General features: G+C 35.6%; 1 protein-coding gene across 6 annotated transcripts in view; it reads left to right on the forward strand.

Moving 5' to 3' along the window:
- NEDD1 (NEDD1 gamma-tubulin ring complex targeting factor) overlaps window positions 1-14,861 on the forward strand; it is a 47,264-nt gene that overhangs the window by 22,609 nt on the left and 9,794 nt on the right. For 4 of the 6 annotated variants that reach the window (XR_003133033.3, XM_035699227.2, XM_025438975.2 and 1 more), the window contains 7 exons: window positions 1,114-1,343; window positions 2,762-2,963; window positions 3,345-3,540; window positions 8,786-8,914; window positions 11,478-11,522; window positions 12,671-12,873; window positions 13,754-13,907. Coding sequence is in view for 5 of the 6 variants with exons in the window: in XM_035699227.2 (XP_035555120.1) it covers window positions 1,114-1,343; window positions 2,762-2,963; window positions 3,345-3,540; window positions 8,786-8,914; window positions 11,478-11,522; window positions 12,671-12,873; window positions 13,754-13,907 (1,159 nt within the window). In the remaining variant the exon portion in view is untranslated. The remainder of the gene's footprint in view (window positions 1-1,113; window positions 1,344-2,761; window positions 2,964-3,344; window positions 3,541-8,785; window positions 8,915-11,477; window positions 11,523-12,670; window positions 12,874-13,753; window positions 13,908-14,861) is intronic. The other 2 variants (XM_025438974.3, XM_049094246.1) reach the window with 1 other exon arrangement.

A 14,861-nucleotide genomic window follows, 5' to 3' on the forward strand; every position in this document is an offset into this window, starting at 1 on the left:
AAGCAACATTTTAGTAAAAGATAAAATTTATCCAGTTTTAATTCAAGATCTGTTTACTCAAACTGAATCTTTGTTTATTCTGGTCCAGCAGAAGCTAGAAAGAGAGACTATCTCCACTGCCTTCAGGGATGAGTGTTTAGAGAAAGGCCAATATTGCCCTCAGGCTGATGCTTTTAAAAGAAGGATATAGTCCGTCCCCAGTCTAGAGTGTTGTCAGTTCTTTCCTTGTGGTTTAATTAATTTTTTATTATGCTTCATGTGTTAAATTGCCAGTACATCAGATGCTCACTCAGATTCAAGCAAATATATCCAAATACCTAAAATATATATAGAAAATAAATTTGAAATACTACTTATTCTCTGCCAGTCTTCTCTTATACTTATTTTTTTTTAAAGATTATATTTATTTATTCATGAGAGACACACAGAGAGAGAGGCAGAGACACAGGCAGAGGGAGAAGCAGGCTCCATGCAGGGAGCCTGATGCGGGACTCGATCCCAGGACCCCGGGATCATGCCCTCTTATACTTACTTGTGATTTGGCTGTGATTAGCTACTGGGCCTTTTATTGTGGTAGATGTTCCTAACCCTGATGAATTTTTTTTTTTTTTTTTTAAATTTTTATTTGTTTATGATAGTCACCGAGAGAGAGAGAGGGGCAGAGACACAGGCAGAGGGAGAAGCAGGCTCCATGCACCGGGAGCCCGATGTGGGATTCGATCCCGGGTCTCCAGGATCGCGCCCTGGGCCAAAGGCAGGCGCCAAACCGCTGCGCCACCCAGGGATCCCTAACCCTGATGAATTAACGTAGTTAATCTCAACTTGGTATTGTATTTTTCCTCTACAAAAGGGGAAATCGAGGTAGCTCTAGTCAAAGATAATAAAACCATGACAAATATTTGATTAGAATATTGGTATGTATTAGGTTCATCTTATAGCCCACTAAGTGATTTTATGGTTGTGAAATACTTGAAACCTGTTACTCTATAATCCAGAGAAGTCCTAAATCCCCTGTGAATGGTGTGGTTGATTGTTGGCTGTTATTTATGTAGTTTATATAAGATGTTCTTATGAATGCTTACAATTACATAAAATTTATTCTTATTTTTATAGTCTGTTCGACACTTGAAGTACTCATTATTTAAGAAATCACTACTTGGCAGTGTTTCGGATAATGGAATAGTAACTCTCTGGGATGTAAATAGTCAGAGTCCATACCATAACTTTGACAGTACGCATAAAGCTCCAGCTTCAGGCATCTGTTTTTCTCCTGTCAATGAATTGTTATTTGTAACTATAGGCTTGGATAAAAGAATCATCCTCTATGATACTTCAAGTAAGAAGTAAGTGTGACACGATCATTTCTTAATTAAGTAATAAGTAACTATTATCTCATTAGCAGACATATTTGTGATTTGCATAGACCTCTGATTAATGTTTGGGGGATCTAAAGTTTGTGTGCTTGATATCTAAGAGGATAGAATTTTTTCTTTTTCTTTCCATGCAGAAAAAAATATATGAGGTACCAATATTCTTTAGAGTGCATCCAGATGGTAAATGTTGAGGATAGCCTGTTAATGATTGCACATCTTTATTTTAGCATATAGGCATAGTATTCTTTTTTAGAAATATAAATATGTACATTTTAAAAGCTATATGATTAATGTGCTTTAAAATTAATTATCAAGAGCAGGATTTCTAAACTATTAACATTTTGGGCTCGATAATTCTTGGTTATGAGGGGCTGTTCTGGGCATTGTAGAATATTCAGCAGCCACCAGAGGCTAGTGACACTCCCCAAATTAGCAAAAATAGCAAAATTGTCCCCAGTTGAGAATCACTGACCTAGAACTGGAGGGTACATCATCTCCTAAGTATCTGGGTCCATTGTGCCTTCTGTCCTTCTTATAGTTATAGGTGTGCTTGGTTCGCTATAAAAAAACAAAAATGGTACAAGAATGCTACAGGTATATTGAAGACACATAACAATATCCAAAGACTCTGTGGGAGAAAATGGCAATGTTATGACTAGGGTAGGACTTTCTGTCAGCCCTTGTTAAAAGTTTGCTGTTAACTTGTTTCGCTTTCTTCTTTTTAAAAAACTTTTCTTTTTTTATTCTTTCTTTTTGAACTAATTGACTGAACCTTAAGAGTCAGTAAGCATTTCTTTCTTACACTGTGAAAGATACTGTGGCAAAGATACTCAGCTTCAGCAGTTCAATATCCATATTTCTGTATTAGCTTCATAAGGATCAAGCCATGTGGATTCTGTTAGTTTTTTGGTCAAGAAATGCTCAGCTAAGAGCAAAGTAGCAGCTGCTTCCCTGCAAAAGGTCATAGTCCTCTTGAGACGTGAGCAAGTCAATAAATGGAAAGGGGACAGTTAGGGCCTCCTTAACCCTGAGACGAGAGCCCTTGTTTGTGGAGTAAGACCCGGGAGGCCTGTCACGTTCACTGTCAAAGTAGTAATTACTTAGAGAAGTAAGTGCTGCTTCTAGATGATGTAGACCGTACCCATTGCAAGTGAATAGAAAAATAGGATGGAGTGTTCAGTGCCTTTATATGCCATTCTATTAGAAATGTCTCTCAGTCTAATTCTGAATTTCTGCTTTACACAAATATTGGGGATGCATATTCTAGGTAACTTTGCCAAATTCTAAGTAACTGGTTTTGGTAGATAGCTATCTTGATATCACATATGCTTATATACTTGCGTATGCTCACATATCTATGTATATATATTTTGTTACTCTTTCCAAAGGCTAGTGAAAACTTTAGTGGCTGACACCCCTCTAACTGCAGTAGATTTCATGCCTGATGGAGCCACTTTGGCTATTGGATCTTCCCGTGGGAAAATATATCAATATGACTTAAGGATGTTGAAGTCACCAGTTAAAACCATCAGTGCTCATAAGACATCTGTGCGATGTATAGCATTTCAGTACTCCACTGCTCTTTCTAAGGTAAGGTATTTTCTTTCTTTTCATTATTTCTGCTTTTACTAAATAAGTCTAGCTCAGAATATCGAAGTCATGTTTTATCCATTAAACACAGGTACTTTTACATTATAATCATTTTTATATGAAGGCATTTAAATGATTTTAGTACAAAGCCATTTGATACTTAATTTTAAAACTACTGTTTGTACTTAATTCTCGTGTTTCTCTCTTCAAAAATATTTTAAAAGGGTTTTTGGTTCAGAGGGAAACTCTCCGATCTACCGGCAAACTTAAGATTCGTAAGGGAAATTATATATTTTTAACCTAACAGGGAATTGATAAAATATTAATGTATATTATGGAGCATTAGAAACCTGAGATTTTAAATATTCCATTACTTTTCAGTCAAGTTTAAATAAAGGCTGTTCAAATAAGCCCACAGCTGTGAACAAACGAGCCATTAATGTGAGCGCTAGCAGTGGAGGAGTTCAGAATTCTGGAGTCATCAGAGAAGCAGCCACCACTTCTGTTGGCACACCTCTACCACAGTCCATGACAACTGCCGGAGGGAAAGGAGCGGTTGCTGTTCAGGACAAAGCAGGTAAATACTCATTATGTATAGTATGTGGTGTTACTACCTGGCACCCCACCCCAATGTATATCAATAGTGCTTTCTTTAAGAACCGAGAACTCAAATTCACTTGTGTATGTAGGTAAAATGGAAGTAGGTTGTGAAAGTGGAAGAGGTGACCGTTTTAACTCGAGTTGTAAATTCTTGAAAATTACTGAAAGGTACTTAGTCTATTTAGCTGAACTTTTGTTGTAAGAAATATTGGTTATTTTAAAAACAGCATAATGTTTTTACCCTTTTTTAAAAGATTTTAATTATTTATTCATGAAAGGCACACAGAGAGAGGCAGAGACATAGGCAGAGGGAGAAGCAGGCTCCCTATGGGGAGCCCGATGCGGAACTCGATCCCCAGACCCAGAACCCCAGGATCATGATCTGAGCCAAAGGCAGACTGACACTCAGCTGCTGAACCACCCAGGCATCCCCAGAAACTACCTGAATATCATTCCAGACTGGATGACCTCCACTGTGTCTTCAGATTATTCAGTAGAGAATATGATTCTTTGATGCTGTCATTTTGATTTGATCTGAGTCACAAAAAAAAGCTTTTAATGGCTTCTTTTATTTCATATTTCATAATGTAAAATAAGTCAGGTGATGAAGTGAATGTATTTAAGTGCCAAATAGTGCCTGGCACATATTAAGCAGGATAGTAGTAGTTTATTAAAGAAAAATAAACAGGAATGCCAGGATGGCTCAGTGGTTGAGTGTTTGCCTTTGGCTCAGGGTGTGATCTTGGGATCTGGGATCAAGTCCTGCATCAGACTCCCTGCGGCAGTGAGACTGCTTCTCCCTCTGTCTATGTCTCTGCCTCTCTCGATCTCTCCGTGTCTCTCATGAACAAATAAATAAAATCTTTAAAAAAATAAATAAAAATAAAAATGTTGTAATTTTAAAATAATTTTTCCTCCTCGGATAATCATGTTGATGAAATGGTTCTTAAAGAATTCATTTAGACTTTGTGATGATTAGCTTCCCTGTATTTGCTGTATTTGTTGTTGATATTCTTTTTCTCTAAATTCCTGAAAACTTTTTTTTAATTTTTTTATTTTTATTTTAAGAAGTTATTCTATACTGTCAACTTGCAACATATTTTTTAAAAGTCTGTATGGTAGGGCCACCTGGCGGCTCAGTTGGTTGATTGTCAGACTCTTGGTTTTGGCTTGGGATAGTGATCTTGAGGGGTGTGAAATCAAGCTCCAGGTGTTGGGCTCTGCGCTCAGTGGGGAGTCTCTCTGGGATTCTCTCTCTCCTTCTCCCTTCCCTCCTGTGTTCACTTGCTTCTCTTTCTCTTTGTCTCAAATACATAAATAAATCTTTAAAAAAAATTAAAAAAAATTTTTTAAAGTCTACATGGTATACCACTGTGTTTCCCAACTAGTTTCATTAGAAATGGATGTATCCATGTCTTTTTAAGGTTTCAGGACAAGTATTTAACTTGAACAAAAATATTCATTGTACCTTCTCAACATAAGTTTACAATTTTCAAGTAGAATTGAAACTTTGTTAGCCTTGATAGTATATAATGGTATTTAAAAAAAATACTAAGTAGATATCTTTGTTATAAATTTTCTGTTAATATCTACATCATCCTTATATAAGTCATTTACATATTATTTAGAAAAATAATTAGTTTCTTATTTAAGAACTCCCAGAAACAAATATTATTTCTTAGAAGGAATTCATTTTGAAATGAATAGGTAATATTTGCCAAGATGTTGAATTAACTATATTATGAAAATTGTCATTATTTTCAAAGATTATTTTATTATTGTTGACTCTATTCATAATTCCCAAAATTAAACAAAATAAAGTTTTTCTCATTTACTTTCAGCTTTCTGAAGTTTCACCATTATTCATTTAGTTTTTAATAAGGAAATTCGTGTAATGATGACAGCATTAATTAGGAAATGCAAGACTTGGGTCTTCAGGGTCATTGATTAATGATAACTCTTGGCTGATTAGCAGTGTTTCTGACAAAATGAATGTTTGCTCTGTACCCACTGAGTTAGAAACTTTTGTTTATTAATTTTATTTTGAAATAATTGCAAACTTATAAAAGAATTTCAGAAAAAGTACAAAGAACTCCTGAGCTGTAGTATATCCTTTAGTAGATTCACTGTTTTATAAATTTTGCCACATTTGCTTCATCATTTGCTCTCTTTCTCACACACACGTGTACATACATTTTACCCCCTCTGAAACATTGAGAGTATGTTAGGCTTAAGTCTTGGGTCTGTGACGGCGTACCAGCATGACTTTGGGCATTTTTCTTAACTACTCTGAGTCTTATTTTCTCTTCTGTAGATAATATTTAACTTTTAGGGTTATTGTGAAAACCAGAGAAAATGTATCAGAAGTGCCTGGCACATGATAGGCACTCAGTAAATTATGGCTTTGCTAATGTTGTCATCACAATTATCATCATTTCTATTACTATATTTTAAACTTTCTATAAAATAAATTGGAAGTTTGAAAAAAGTTCACGTTGCTTCTTCTAAAGGCACCAAGCACTACATTTCCGCCAACAGTGCGGGAGGGTTCTCCTTTCTCCACATCCTCACCAACACCATTTGTTTCTTGTGTTGTTGGTTTTAGCCATTCTGACAAGTGTGAGGTGATATCTCATGGTTTTGATTTGCATATCTCTGATGAAGAGTGATGTTGAGCATCTTTTCATGCGTCGGCTGGCCATCAGGATGCCTTGTTTGGAGAAATGTCTGTTCATGTTTTCTGCCCATTTTTAAATTAGATTATTCATTTTTGGGGTGTTAAGTTGACAAGTTCTTTATATGTTTTGTTTACTAATCCTTTATCAGATACATCATTTGCAAATCTCTTGTCCCATTCTGTAGGCTGCGTTTTAGTTTTGTTGATTGTTTCCTTTGCTGTGTGGAAGCTTTTTATCTTGATGAAGTCCCAATAGTTTATTTTTGTTTTTGTTTCCCTTGCCTCAGGAGACATATCTAGAAAGAATTTGCTATGGCTGATGTCAAAGAGGTTACTGCTTATGTTCTTCTGTAAGATTTTAATGGTTTTAGGTCTCACATTTAGGTCCTTAATTAATTTTGAATTTTATTTTTGTGTATGATGTAAGACAGTGGTCTACTTGTTTATTCTTTTGCATGTTCTTGTCCGGTTTTCCCAACACCATTTGTTGAAGAGATGATCTTTTTCCCACTGGATAGTCTTTCCTGCTTTGTCAAAAATTAATTGACCATATTAATGGTAGGTTCCTTTTTGGGTTTTCTGTTTCATTGTTCTGTGTGTCTATGTTTGTGCCGGTACCATACCATTTGATCACTTTGTAGTACAACTTGAAGTCCAGAATTGTGATGCCTCCTGTGCTTTTTCTTAGCTCTAGAGAACAACCTGGTGGTTACTAGAGGGGAGAGGGGTGGGGGGGATGGGTGAAACAGATGATGGGGATGAAGGAATGCACTTGTGATGAGCACTTGGTGTTGTATGGAAGTGTTGAATCATTATATTGTACACCTAACCTTTATGTTAACCAACTGGAATTTAAATAAAAACTTAGAGAACTCCTGGAGACTTGTTGCTAGTGCTTTTTCGGTAGGAAACAGCTGTTTAAGAAGTAAAAAAAAAAAAACGTCTTTAGCACTACTTTCAAATGATACCAAACTTTCTTTCTCCTGAAGTTCCAGAGGCTAGAGTTAGGTATTCGTACATGTTTAAAGACCTAGAAGAAGGAGAGAAAATTTCTTTGTAACAGTTTAATTAACTCTTGGTATAAACACTTCAATGACACTGATGTACAAATGTTCATTAACATTTTAACTTTTTTTTAAAAATATTTTATTTATTTATTCATGAGAGACGCACGGGGAGAGAGAGAGAGAGAGAGAGAGAGAGAGAGAGAGAGGCAGAGACACAGGCAGAGGGAGAAGCAGGCTCCATGCAGGGAGCCCAATGCAGGACTCGATCCCGGGTCTCCAGGATCATGCCCTGGACTGAAGGCGGCGCTAAACCGCTGAGCCCCCCGGGCTGCCCACATTTTAACTTATTATCAGGTGTTATTAGAAAAGTTTATTTTATTTGCCAGGTTTGGACATTTTTGGATATTCTGGTGGTTCTTTGCTTTTATCCTAGCTTTTCAGTTTTCATTTTGGACCAAGATGGCAACTAAAACACTACTTAAAAGGTATTATTGGGAGCACGTATATGGCTTAGGTTGTGATCTCGGGATCACGAGTTCACAGAGTTTGAACCCTGAGTCAGCTCCTTGCTCAGTGGGGCATCCACTTAAGACTCTCTCCCTCTCCTTCTGCCTCTCCCCCTCTCTTTCTCAAAAAAAAAAAAAAAAAAAAAATCTTTCTCAAAAAAAAAAAAAAATCTAAAAAAAAAGTAATACAGTCACATGCTACCATTTAAAATACCAGACTTTCATCATAGCTTTTGAGTCTCTAGAACTTAATCCTCAACCCAAAAATGAGCAAGAAGCTGTTGAGCTCATGGATTTTCTCTTACAAAGTCCTTGCCCTGATTCCTTGCATTATAACTGGCAGGGAAAATAAACTGCTGCATGCCTATTCATTGTTGTCTACTATGGTATTCTTTATGGGTTTAGTATTCTGGTTTCTTTCCTCTTGGTTAAATCTGTCCTGAGGCTAGTAAAGTCATTTGAGGTCCTTAATACTGAGAGCAGTGTTAAGCTTCCTTTTTTTTTTTGTGTGTGTGTGTTAAGCTTCCATTGTGAGTGAAAAGACAGAAGAGGGAAAAAAACTTCGATTTACTGCAGTTGTGGAAAGGAACTAAGATTACTTGAATCCTGCTGTATGTTAGGCATCGTGCTATATGCCTTAAATACTTTGGAAATCATTTGTAGATGCTCATAAGAGCAAACCCATTATGACAGAAGTTGGTTGTGTTCAGTATACTTTGTTAAAGAGAGTAGCAAAGTATTATATGCTTATATAATACTTATTTTAGGAAATTTTCACCAAAATGGTCAAAATAAGGTGGTATCATACAAATAAATAGATTATTTGCTTTTGAGGAGCCCTTCATTCCATGAAAATCATGGTTAACTAAGCTGTTATTACCTTGTTTTCTTTTCATGGTGCTGACAGTTGTAATAATAATACCAATTATTACCAATAATTTGGATAATGCATTAGTTTATAGAGCCTAGCTTCTGATGATAAATTCATTTTGATGTAGTAACAATTATTTTCATATCTAATTTTCCTGTAAGGTTTGCCACGAAGCATAAACACTGATATTATATCTAAGGAAACGGACAGTGGGAAAAATCAGGATTTCTTCAGCTTTGATGATACCAGGAAAAGTAGTTTAGGTGATATGTTCTCACCTATCAGAGATGGTAAGTCTGTTCAGATCAGAGGATCATGTTCTCTTGCTGGCATTCATTACATTTTTATTCTAGCTGAAAGATTTGGGTAATAGCTTCAGTCTGATTCTGTTCATGACAGTTGCTAATTTTCTTAGTCCCTGGGGTGGTATCTTTTCCTTTGCCCTGATATTTCAGATGTTACCATTCTGAAGTATATGCTTGTCATTTTCACATGGGAACTATGCAAATAGCTCTCAAGTTAGCATTTTAATTTCCACAGAAGTTTCTTAAAGGAAGTTTTGTCTCTTTAGGCAATTTTTTAGTTGTATCCTACTTCTAAGTAAATCTTAAAATCTTGGGTATTTTGTTAGGCAAAAAATATCTTTCTAATCTAAAAAATTTGTTTTTTGATTATTAGTATCTAATTGATATTTATTCATTGTTTTCATGAAGAAATTTGGCTAGGTGATAGATTGCCTCATCTTTTACACTAACCACACACACACATACTCTATCCTTCTCTCTCTCTCTCTCTCTCTCTCCCTCCCTCTCTCCCCCCTCTCCCCCCATTGCTAGGATATGTTGCCATTAGAAGGAAAACAAAAACATAAAAAACTTTACCATTTTGATAAATAGAAACATTACCTATCTTTGTTAATACTGTATGAACTAGGTACATTGTTTGGCTGTGTCTTTTTGAAACTGATGGTCATACTATTTCCATTAATTGGGTAGTCTGACTGCTAATAGCAGTATTACTAACAATATGAGTAAATTTCTAGGGCATAATTTGGTAGGTTAAGTATTCATACTCTTTGGCCTGTTAATTCCATTTCTATAAATTTATGTAGAACATATTCAGAGAATCCCACAAAGATTTGTATGCATTGTTTTTTTTTTTTATAATAATGGATGGAACTCTGAAACATATCTAAATGTCAACAGTAAGCAGGATGTATAAATTGTTATATCCACTCATGATCTTATAAAATTTCACTTTTTCCTTTAAAGTCATCTGTTTTCCAAATTTTCTACAGTTGATTTCATAATCAGAGAGAATAAATATATATGTGATGGCACAGAATTATTTAGCTTCTTCTGCCTTACCCTGGCCTAAAAATGACTACTCTCATTGCCAGGTCAGATTCCCCTATCTTCCACTTAATGAAAGAGAGAGGATTCCTTTCTTTTGGGATGAAGAGGGATCAGACTACATAGTTAAAGAATAAAGAGAGGAAAGACATGGGCAAAGGAGGGAAAAGTGGCCTGGGCTGGAGTTGAGAAAGGTTTTGGAGGTTAGTAACCATCTGTGAGCTTTGGCTTATGAGAACCCCTGGGGTTCTCTGAATTGAAGAATGTAGGAAGGGGCTTTTTAAAAGTGTTTGAGCTATAAATGAATTCCTCGTTAGTAGTTTTTTTTTTTTTTTTTTAAGATTTATTTATTTATTTATGATAGAGAGGCAGAGACACAGGAGGAGGGAGAAGCAGGCTCCATGCCGGGAGCCCGACATGGGACTAGATCCCGGGACTCCAGGATAGTGCCCTGGGCCAAAGGCAGGCGCCAAACTGCTGAGCCACCCAGGGATCACCTCGTTAGTAGTTTTTAAGAGAAATGAGTAAAAGATAGAAATTCCTCTTTACTTTTTAAAAATATGATTAGAATTTTGAGCTATATGCCCTTCATTTATTAGTATTTCATATTGTTAATAAGCATGGATACTAAATATAGTACTGGTTTTCATTGTCAAGAGGTTTATGAATGCAACTCTCCTAGGTAAAAGGCTTATTAGTCTGTCCCTCAATTTCTTCATCTTCTGTTTTTGTTTGGAGAAAACTAATAACTTCTAAGTGTATATATGTTGTGTGATTACTAGGTGTGTGTGTGTGTGTGTGTGTGTGTGTGTATAAAATGCCCACACATGCAGATAGAGGAGTGGATGATACTCCTACTACTATGGTAATAATGTATGATAATTTATTGACCATTTGAATTTCTGGTGGATTTTTTTTATGGCTTTTGCCTGTTTTTTTATTTGCTAAAATGGAGTGAAGCAATTTTTGGTTGTTAGTTGGTAAATAAATAGTATTATAGTATTGGAATATTCTTATACATATTCTGCTATTAAAATAAATATTAATAAACTCTTGTTTTTTATATCATTGTAATGCTTACAAACTATTTTTATGTTGTTTCAGTTGCTCCTCAAAACAATCTTATGAGATCATCAGGATGTTATTCTCATTATATAGATGCAGAAACTGAAGTTTAATTATATTAAAGACTTGTCTAAGGTTATAAAACTATTAAGTGGTATAGCCAGAATTGTATTATAGATTTCTGGAGCCTTCTGCAGTGCTTTTCTAGTATACCTTGCTGTCTCATTAAATGACGCTATACCATAGAATTACTTTTCATATTTGTTGCTATGCATAAAGCTGAAAGAAAGAAAAATGAAGTTTATGAGTCTCAGCTGTAACTTCACTCAGATTTCCCTTCTTAAAATCTAACTCTCTGGGGAATGAATAGGAAGCTTAAGTTGCTATGGCTTCTTTTTCACAATTTTAAAAATTTGATTTTCTAATTTTATTATAGATGCTGTGGTTAACAAGGGAGGTGATGAGTCCATAGGCAAAGATGGTAAGAACTATTGAGAAGTATTTTTATGAAAATTAAAAGTGATATTATGTTGTCTATTGATATGTAACAAATTACCCCAACATTTTAAAAAAAGGTTTATTAATTTTGGAGAGAGAGAGAGAGAGAGAGCATGAGTGGGAGGATTAGAGAGAGTGGGAAAGAGAATCTCAAGCAGACTCTGCATTGAGCACAGAGCTGGACATAGGGCTTGATCTTACAACTCTGAAATCACGACCTGAGCCAAAAACAAGGGTCAATTCTTAACTGAATGCCCCACCCAGATGCCCCCAAATTACTCCCAACATTTTGAAACTGAAAAGAACATTTATCATCTCATAATTCTGGGTTAAGAGTCTGAGCACAGCTAAGCTGGGTGCCTTTCGCTTCAGGTCTCTTCTGATGCTTTAATCAGGATGTCAACAGGGCTGCAGTCATCTCAAGGCTCGACTGGGCAAGGATCTTCTTCGAAGCACATACATGTGGCTGTTAGCAGAAGATACCAGTTCTTTCCCATGTGGACCTCTCTTACAGGGCAGTTAGCAACATGGCAGCTGGCTTCCCTCAATTGAGATAGTCAGAGACAGCACTAAAAATGGAAGCCACTGTGCGTTTGTAACCTAATCTTGGAAGTGACATCCCACCGCTTTTGCTGTATTCTCTTTGTTAGAAGCAAGTTACTAAGTCCTGCCCACATTCAAAGGGAGGGAATTACATGAGAGCATGGATCCATGCCAGCAGGCAGGGATCATTCAGAGTCATCTTAGAGGCTGACTACCTATATAAACTACAGATACATACCAAATTAACAATTTTCAGTTATCAAAAACTAATGATATTAACTAAAACATTCATTAGGCTTTGCAGTTTTCAAAGTGGTTTTACATAGTATCTCTCTTTAGTTTCACGACTCAGGGTGATGGATATCATTATTGACATTTACTGATCAGGAAACAAGAGTTTTTGATTTTTGCCCAAGATTTTGTACACATCAAGTAAGGAGTAGAGCTGACAAATGAACTTGCCTCCTGAATCCAGATTGCATGTCTTTCTACCATATCAACCTGTCGGTCATGTTAAGTGCTTTTCTTAAATATCCAACATTGAGGAAAACCACCATATGCGAATAGTTTTTTTCTCCTCTTTTTCAGCCATTGATTTTCTACCACAATTGAATTCAATCCTTCCTCCAAGAAAAAATCCAGTAGCTTCAAGCACTTCAGTATTGCATTCTAGTCCTCTTAATGTCTTTATGGGATCTCCAGGGAAGGAAGAAAATGAAAATCATGATCTGACAGCTGAATCTAAGAAAGTGTATCTGGGAAAACAGGAACCTAAGGACTCCCTCAAACAGGTATCTGCCTAAAAATAGTACTTGAGCTCACTGTGTGCCTTTGTTAGTAGCAAGCATATGATGAAGCTCATCATGAGAGAGAAAGCAGGCAACTGTCGGGGGATATGTCCTAATTATTGACAGTGCTGTACACCTATCAGGGAGAAAAATACTCTTAAATCATGAAGTCACATGTTAAAAACTAAATACTTTTTGAAAATCTGTCTATGGAAATGGTGGTGGTAACAGCAGATACAAACTTACACTGTTTTTTTTTTCTTGACAAGGTACCTGACCTAGTTCATACCTGAGTTTTTTTAGAATTTATTTCCATTGCAGCAGAAAGCACAAGTTACTGGTCAAGTCATTTACTCTAAGTCTTAGAGCTAATTGGTGGTGCTAAGAATGTATACATCTTCATTACCTTCTGCTATAATACAGTATCCAAAATAGCCAAGTAAGGGCTTAGAATGGACAGATGTTACCAGCTGTTACCAGCAAGGCCACGTCTGTCACATTTTCATATTGATTTTTTAGAATGATATTGAAAAGATATTTAAGAAGTACAAAAATGTCTTCTGACGTATTTTTTTAATATTTCTGGCTGGTTATCACATGAGTTTAGGGATTTTTTTTTTTTTTTTTTGATGTGTGTGTATGTCATTTTCAGTGACACAAAAGCAGATGCTTAGCAAATGAGCATTTCCTTATCATGTTATCATTGAAATTATTTTTGATTCGTAAACTTGTTATGTTTTGCCCCTTTTCTAGCAGTTTCTTTTCCTTCTATATCCCTTCTTATTCTTCGCTTTTTGACTCTGCTAGAAAAAAGAAAAGTAGATACAAGTTATGTATATAATAATGATAACACCAGAATTGATATATTGTTTATTTTAAAAAGTTTGCAAAGTTGATTTCTTGTACTGAAACTGGAAATCTGAATACCTCTCCGTCATCTAACCAAACGAGAAGTCCTGAGAAATTTGAAAAGCCAGAGAAAGAAATTGAAGCCCAATTCATATATGAACCCCACCTCATTGGATCTTCAACTCCAAGTAAGTACATAAAACCTCCTGATATTTGAAAGTGTTAAGTTGAAAACTCCCACCATTTAACTTGAAGGGATAAATAAACAGTGATCATAGGCTAAGGAAATAAGAGTTTAAACTTGACGAGGCTTGTCTACTGTGACTCTCTTACTAAAGGACAATGACATGTATATGAATGGTTAAACTTGGCATTGATTTGATACTCTTGGTGTGAATTTGATTTTCAATCCAATGTATAAGGGTCTTAATCTAATATGATACAAATAGGAATATAATGTAGGACCCTTTGAAAATGAGTCATTAACTACTTGAAATTGTCCCTCCCCCCATCCATACTGAAGTCCTGTGTAGAGTTCATGCCATAGATCCTAAAAACTTGATCACATTTAATGGGATATTAGGTTCAGTTATACAAGTTATCTATAGAAACTCTTTGTATAGAAGTAACTCTTTTATATAGATATTTATATTTTAAGGTTTCTGTGGATATATTGCATTAGTATAAACACTGGGGCTTTGCTTGTAGCGGTACTTTACTCCTATATTCCTTCTGTTTATTTTTAATAGTCTTGGTTTATCTAGTTTGTGATGTAGCATGTCACATTCATTTTTTATAAGAGTAAATGGTTCTAAGATTCTTCAAGATTAATCCCTCTGTCGTATGTTATTATATTAGACATTTGGCAGTTTATAGATAGATAGATAGATAGATAGATAGATAGATAGATAGATAGATAGATGAATGACTATTAGAAATAATGTCATAGAAAGTTTCTAATATTTGTATTCCAGACAGTGAGTTTTTCTAAATGTCACAGGAACACTGTTCTTTACCAGTTTTTTTTTTTTTTTTAAAGATTTTATTTATTTATTCATGATAGTCAAACAGAGAGAGAGAGAGGCAGAGACATAGGCAGAGGGAGAAGCAGGCTCCATGCAGGGAGCCCGATGTGGGATTCG

Source organism: Canis lupus, chromosome 15 (assembly GCF_003254725.2).
Source record: "Canis lupus dingo isolate Sandy chromosome 15, ASM325472v2, whole genome shotgun sequence".
Lineage (NCBI taxonomy): Eukaryota > Metazoa > Chordata > Mammalia > Carnivora > Canidae > Canis > Canis lupus.